This window comes from Plecotus auritus (genome assembly GCF_963455305.1).
Source record: "Plecotus auritus genome assembly, chromosome: 2".
Classification (NCBI taxonomy): domain Eukaryota; kingdom Metazoa; phylum Chordata; class Mammalia; order Chiroptera; family Vespertilionidae; genus Plecotus; species Plecotus auritus.
In genome coordinates this window covers 82,021,726-82,028,915 of record NC_137771.1, presented here as the reverse complement: position 1 = coordinate 82,028,915, position 7,190 = coordinate 82,021,726, and the positions used below count along the sequence as shown (strand labels likewise).

Below are 7,190 nucleotides of genomic sequence, written 5' to 3'. Positions count from 1 at the left end.
TATCCAGGAATCCTTTTGTACGTACCTGCAACCATTCTTGTTAGCCTATTTTTAATTTTTTGGTAGACTGTTTTCCTTTTTAAACTATTCTTTTTAAAATCCTTTTATTTTAAATTTCTCTTTCCAGTTATTCTGTTTTGGATTTAAAATTTCATTTTACAAACTTTAAGATTCTTGAGCCTCTTTTACTTATTTCCAAACAATTGGATCTATATAATAATTTTAATAATAAAACAATCCTACCTTTGTCATTCTCTTTAGCAAAAAAAACCCAAAACCTTCATTCATAAACTCTTATTGGCAGTTTATTTCTAAAGCCAATCATTACTATTGCTTGCCTTAATAAGCAAAGATGTGTTTGAATTTCCTAAGAGTCAATTCCTTTTTTGAGCAAAGCCATCCAATATATTTATGTGCTTGTGCCTCTAATGAAGCAAATGTGAAAATAGAACTGTTATAGGCACCTCTAACCAACACCAGAGAGGTGTTACCAGACAGGATAGCCCCCTGAGCTAGTGGGAGAGGGCTGTCCCCAACCTCGATCCTTGTTGTAAGGTCTGGGGCTGGGAAAGCAGGAACTTTACAAACTTTGCTTTCTAGCCTGCTTTAGCCTGCTTGAATAATGAGGAAAATAAACTTAAGCTGTCTGACCTTGTAGGCCAGAGACTAGATATGCCCATAATTTCAATGCCATGCCAGGTGCATTTTTTAATTCGATAGAACTGTGTTGTTTTCAAGGCCAGCAGCGAGATAACCACTAAGTGCACATAGGGCTGGCTCTTTAATAAAAAGGGAAGTTCTGCTTGTAGCCTTGCTTAGAATTTGAATTCATTTTCTCTAAGCCCACCGGTGCAGCCCACCGGTGAATAAAGTGTGACTCCCCCGGCCTGTGCTCTCGGACCGCGGGACCTCACCCGAGAGCTTTCAATAAACGCGATTTTTCGCTTTTAACCTGCTTGTCTTGGTCAACTTATTGGTTTCGGTCGGGGTAAGTCTTACATCTCTGATTAAACCTTACACTTGTCTTCTCATATAAATGAGTTTATGTGAGAGACCTTGACTGTGTTGTGAAAAGCCAATTTATGAAAGCAATTAAAGCATGAATCTTTATTGAAAAAGCAAAACAAGCAAACCTATACATCTGGCTTATGAAACACAGATGGGCTCTCAGCTAATCTGAAGAGCAAGTTGGGTGGGGGTCTGAGGTGTTATATACCCACCCCCCTGCCCCTAATCTATAGGTCTCAAAATTCCTCTGCTGAACATTTTGGTACATATTAATTCTAAAGGTTCCCCCTAATTTTTTCCTTTGTTGTGGCCTTCCCAGAAATCAAGAGAAGCACCTGGTAACTGTATCTTGCCAAACCCTGAGACTGCTGGCTTCTGTTTAGGGAATAAAACTGCCCGTTTTTTCCTTTTCCCCCTTTCCCTTCCCTTCCTGCATTCTCTCATTAGGGAGTGTTTTTTGTTTGTTTGTTTGTTTGAACTATGTGCTCTGTGTCCTTGGCTGGGGAAGATAATGGCTTGTTAGTTACAAGCTGGCTGCAAACTGCCCACACTGTTTGGCCTTGTTTTAACTTTCCTGTCTCAGTTTCCCTATTCCTCTGCCCTGGAATCTGGTAACCTAACTGTAACAAGAAGCAAAATTAGGTTTCTGATCATTTGCCTCTACCAGGAATATTAGTGCTATTTGATTATCAGCCAAAACTCACACATTCAGTTCATCCTAGTTCACCTTTTAATTAGTATCTCCTCCTTCTTCCATGAAAGTGTGGCTTTCCTTTTCACCCTACTGTTTATAAGTAAGAGCTGGATTCCTGTATTCACTCAAAGGTTCCAGTTAGCTTGCTTTGGCCCATGGTCTTGACTATATAACTGTTAACTAGTTATGATGGTTTTAAATGTCTACAAACTCTTAAGACTTTCCTCTTCTCAAAAGGAAGAGCTAATTCCCTTTCCTTGCGGGGAGGAGGGAGCTGGACTAGTAACTCATTTCTAAAGAATTGAATGTGGTGGAGGTAACCAAATGTGACTTGAGACCAGGTCATAAAAGACATCGTATTGTGGCTTCTGTTTGCTCTCTCTGGACCCCTCACTCAGGGAAAGACAACAGCATGCCATGAGGAAACTCAGCAGTGTGGAGAGGAGTGCACGGCCAGGAAGCGCCAGTGTCAGGAGGCGGAAGCAACCACAGGTGGGTTTCCCCAGTTCTAGGCATTGCAGCTCCAGCTGACCTCTTTTTAATGTTTTTATTGATTTTAGAGAGAGGGAGAGGGAGAAACATCAATGGGCCGCCTCCTGCATGCCCCCTACTGTGGATCGAGCCCAGAGCCTGGGCATGTGCCGTGACCTGGAATCAAACCCAGGACCTCTGAGTGCACCGAACAATGTTCAACCAACTGAGACACACCGGCCAGGGGTCCAGCTGACCTCCTGACTGTGACCTTATGAGCAATTAGAGACAGAACTACCTAGAAGTGCTACTCCTGAATTCTGGACCCACAGAAATTGCGAGATGGTATTTTTGGCTGTTTTAAGCTGCTGAGTTTAAGGGTAATTTATTTTGCAGCAATAGATTAATAACTAGCTTTCCCACTACAGATAAAAGGACCAGAAAATAATTTCGGTAAACTGGCATTTCATATCATTAAGACATCCTTGGGTGCACGTGGTACTGAGGTAAGACCTTATATCCTTCTTCCTGGTAATTGTTCTTAGGCACTTGCTGCGGCTAAGTATCTTAACACGGGGGTTTGTAAGTAGCTTGGCTTACATGTGGTTGACCACACACTAGGTAAAGATTACGCTGATTCAAGACGGGTGAGTCACATGAAAGTGTGGCTTTTGGCTCATATGCACTTTTCCAAAAATTTTAGTCAAAGAAAAATACATCTACTCTGCTTGATATTCCCCCAAACTCATGCTAGACTATGAAACAATAACAAAGAAACCTAAGGACATCTTTAAGTGGTTGGGTTCAGGCAGGCATTTAGAAGATGAAGGTCCAAAATAACTGTTGAAAGTTGTTACAAACACCAATGTTTTCCAGTTTTAAAGTCCAAAGTTACAAGTGCTTTAGATATGTATTGAGAAAGGGACAAGTTGATTTGTGCTATAAAACCAAACTGGGCATTTTTTTCTCTCTTCAAGTTAATCTTTTCTTCTTCCAGAGTCTCCAATTTCAAAACTTACCTTTTTCTTACAAGACATTCATTGTTCTATGAATGAGCTTGTCACTGTCTCCATGAATAGGGTCCCATAAGGATTTAAGAGTTCCTTTCTCAGGGACACTCTGGAGCTGAGAACACCTGCAGTAAGCTCCAAGGTGGTGGATGCTGCCAACTGGGCTCAGGTTACAGTGACTGAGGCACCCGGAGCACCTGCTTGAGCTGCAGTCTTCTAAAAACTCCACGCAATAATAGAGGCACCCAGTGAGCCTCAGAGAAGGGAAAATAACTTGTTTTCCTAAGAATGCACAGAGGTGAGTGTGTGTCCTGGAACACCTGAAAAATAACGACTACGTTTTATTTCAACTTAAATTAACTCGTGGCACTCAAATCTGCAATTATCTCTCCTGCACCTTGAGGGATTAGAAACAAATGACAAGAAAGTTAATTTAGACTCTGGGATTTTGTCTTCATTACTGTCAGCACCAGTTCATGACAAGTTAAAGAGCAGAGTCCGGCCCTAATCGGTTTGGCTCAGTGGATGGAGCATCAGCCTGCGGACTGAAGGGTCCCAGGTTCAATTCCGGTCAAGGGCATGTACCTTGGTTGCGGGCACATCCCCAGTAGGAGATGTGCAGGAGGCAGCTGATCGATGTTTCTCTCTCATTGATGTTTCTAACTGTCTATCCCTCTCCCTTCCTCTCTGTAAAAAATCAACAACAACAACAACAAAAAAGCAGAGCCCATGTCCCAGGATTCTCATGGAGTCCTCTTTGGTCCTGGTCTCCCGCCACCTGGGTGCTGGGTGTTGTAGCAACCCCCAGATGTCTGGTGGGACGCTGCTGGACACTGCCTTTCATCTAGGTTAGGAAAACGTCTGAAACTATATATGACTGACTTTTTGTTGTCATTTTTTAATTTAGGAGGTAGGCTTCACACTACAGAGACTTGTGCTAGTGTGACTATAACAAGTTCAAAGCTGAATACAAAAAGCTCTCTACGTGATTGCATATGGGAACATCCTTTTCTGTTTTTAGCTCTTGGTCCAGAAAAGGAGATAGCAAGAATTGATTCAATTACATCTTCTTTTGAGACTTTTTAATTATATGAATAGAAAGCTTTACTTTTAAAAATAAAGCTTCATCATGTAATTAGTTGTTTTTTCCAATATAGTTCTAAAGCTTGAATATTGTAATAAAAAAAAAAAGTATTGGCTAGCGCAGGATAATTTAATAGAAGATAGCCTCTTGCCCTTACCTAACCCTAAAGGTATTTTTATTAAGCTAGTCTTCATTTTAGGGGGTTCCCTAGAAACACAAGGCTATATTTTTGTTACGATAAAATGTGTCCAAATAACTATAAATAAATGTGATGACAATGGTAATAATGTACTTAACACATGCTTATACTTAACTATTCAATAAACTATGTCTTAAAAACAGTTTGCTCTCCCACATCATAATGACAAATGACAATGCCACTGATCTCACACTAGTAAAGGGAATAATTTGTCCATTTTGTCTTGAACTGTGTTTGTATTTGTCATAGTTTACTTAAACATTATATAGCTGCTGTTTACCCCAACCCTATTTTGTAAAATCCAAAGAAGTTTTAGGCTTTTCTCCTCTACTTTTTCTTGGCAGTCTATATAAGACACTTCTGTCCAAAAGTTAGATTTAATTCTTGATATTTCAGAAAGGCTATTGTAAACAACTGAGATTTTTCTGAAAAGATTCTATAATAGCATTTTTAGGTAAGTCTTTCATATTAAGCTACCTTTAACTACTATTTCATGGATGGCAGGCACTGCTACTTGCTCTAAATATTTGTTTAAGCACCATGACTATGAATAACACATTCTGTCCTCTCCGCTGCAGATGTCCCACCAATGTTGGTCAGTCTGGGACTTTGACACTCACCACAGTCCTGCCTGGCCCTCCACGATACGTCACCAGACAGAACATGGATCGGAGGAACTGATGGAAGCGTGAGAAGAATCCCTCTTCCAGTCACTAACCTCTCCACCTCAGTTTTCCATTCATCAAACACACAGTAACAACAGTACTTATGGCATCTACTGCTGTGAGGATTAAAGGAGATAATAAATATCGTATGTTGGGAACAGTGCCTAGTACATAGTAAACCCTCAATGAATGTTGACTGTGACTATTATTGTTTAAGCTGCAGGGACAGGAGACACACAAATGTGAACAATCAGATTTGAAACTAATGGCAGAGTATTAAAGACAAACAACTGCTGTTTTAAAACCTGAATTAGACTGTCTGTATTCTAAAACACACACACACACAATCTGTACCAATTAAATACGATCAAGTTGAAAGGGGATATAAATTACAGTTTTTCTTTTTCAAAACAGACAATAGTAAAATACTACAGTCAGCTCACTATACACAAAAATCAGCAGCTTTTCAATAAAGTCTCCAATATCTTACTCACTTAAAGAACCAAGGTGCAGAGGGCTATGCACCATCCCTCGCTCTCACACACACCGACTGCTGTCCTCCAGGCCAGCTGCACAGGCATCTTCAGAACAGGCACATAAAGCACCTTTGTAAGACCTTCTGCACACATGATCCTCTCCATGTCTCCATTAGCAGGAGAATTTTCCACATGGAGACAGGGACAGCAGGGTCATCTGTATTCAATCATCTCCTGCAAACACGGTGAAGTGAGTACCTGTGCACTTTACAGCTCATTCCAACTCTTCAGCATTTTCCAGAATTAAGTACAATAGCAACAGTAAAAACCATACCACAATGAAACCTACCAATCCAAACAAAACCACAGAGACAAAAATCCACACCCCTCCCCCACCCCAATCCAACTCTTGGTATGCCCTTGTGTTTCTACAGTAATACTGCTTTCCGCACTCTGCCTGCCTTGCTGGGCTGGACCAAGGTATGAGAAATGCTGGAGGCAGAGCCCCAGTCACTGTCAACGGTTATAATACAATGTCAAATCAGCAGGTGGCAGGCCAGGTGGAAGACCAAAGAACATAGCTATGGGAGTTTTCAGTGTGCTTATGAAACAGGACAGAATGGTAGCACATGGCCTGGTAGCCACGGGGAATATGGCACCAAACTTGCAGTCAAACATATATGTACACAGAAAACAAGAGTGGACAGCAAAATCGGTCAGTCGTATACAAGTTCTTTGGTTATAAAGAACGGCATTCTGTAACCTTTTCTGCAGAGGGATTTGCAACCTCATTCTTAGGCAATGAAATGTCTCTCATCTGCTCGTGTATACGAGGTCGCCCAAGGTGCTTTGTAACAAAGTCCAGTACCTTATGATTTCTACAAACCATTTTATCTGCATTCTAGTGTGCAGTTCTGTCTGCCCCAGAACAGACATACAATAGATACATTTCATATACATAATATATATTATTTATAAAAAAACCCACTTTAGAGTATTGACTCCAGATTCTACAGTAAGAACTGATTAAAATTGTACAAGAATAAGTCTGTTTGACTCTGTGGAGGTTTCTACACAGTGCGGTGTGTAGTAAGTGCAAACAAAAATACTGCCACTTAATTAATCCAGGATTTTCGGTTTTCTGGCCTTTTGGAAGAAGCAGAAGCTGTCGATTCACCCAGGTGGCAAAGCACTGCTGCTGCTCCTCGCTCGGGAGGGGAGAAGTGGTGGCCCAGGTAGTGCATGGCTTCACCATGCTGGTGTGAGGTCCTGCTGGGTGCAGCATGTTTTAAAGATGAGGCTGGTGCTTTGAGGGAGACCCCGGACGAAGATGCTGGGGCCTGAGGAGGAAGTGCTTGCTGTCTTTCACCGCGGAGACGAGGTCGTGCTCCCCTGGAATTCAGAGGCTAGTGAGTTCAAGCTCCAGTTCCCACCTGCCCTCCCCACCCACAGGGACCACCCTCAGCCAGACGCACCCACCCCACACAAGGGGCTCTTCCTAAAGGGGCCCACAGGATTCGGTTTATGATGAAATCCAGTTCTAAAATTTACAGTTTACAAGGGAGAAACCTGGCACCAAGGTG

The 7,190-nt window shown here is 41.7% G+C and overlaps 1 protein-coding gene across 5 annotated transcripts in view; it reads right to left on the bottom strand.

Annotated features, from left to right (window-relative positions):
- Positions 1–4,257: 4,257 nt before the first annotated feature.
- The window catches only part of KIF13A (kinesin family member 13A), a 217,167-nt gene continuing 214,234 nt past the window's right edge, over positions 4,258–7,190 (bottom strand). For all 5 annotated transcript variants that reach the window (XM_080658276.1, XM_080658277.1, XM_080658279.1 and 2 more), the window contains one exon: positions 4,258–6,999. In XM_080658276.1, the coding sequence (XP_080514402.1) occupies positions 6,973–6,999 (27 nt within the window). In that variant the 3' untranslated portion in view covers positions 4,258–6,972. The remainder of the gene's footprint in view (positions 7,000–7,190) is intronic.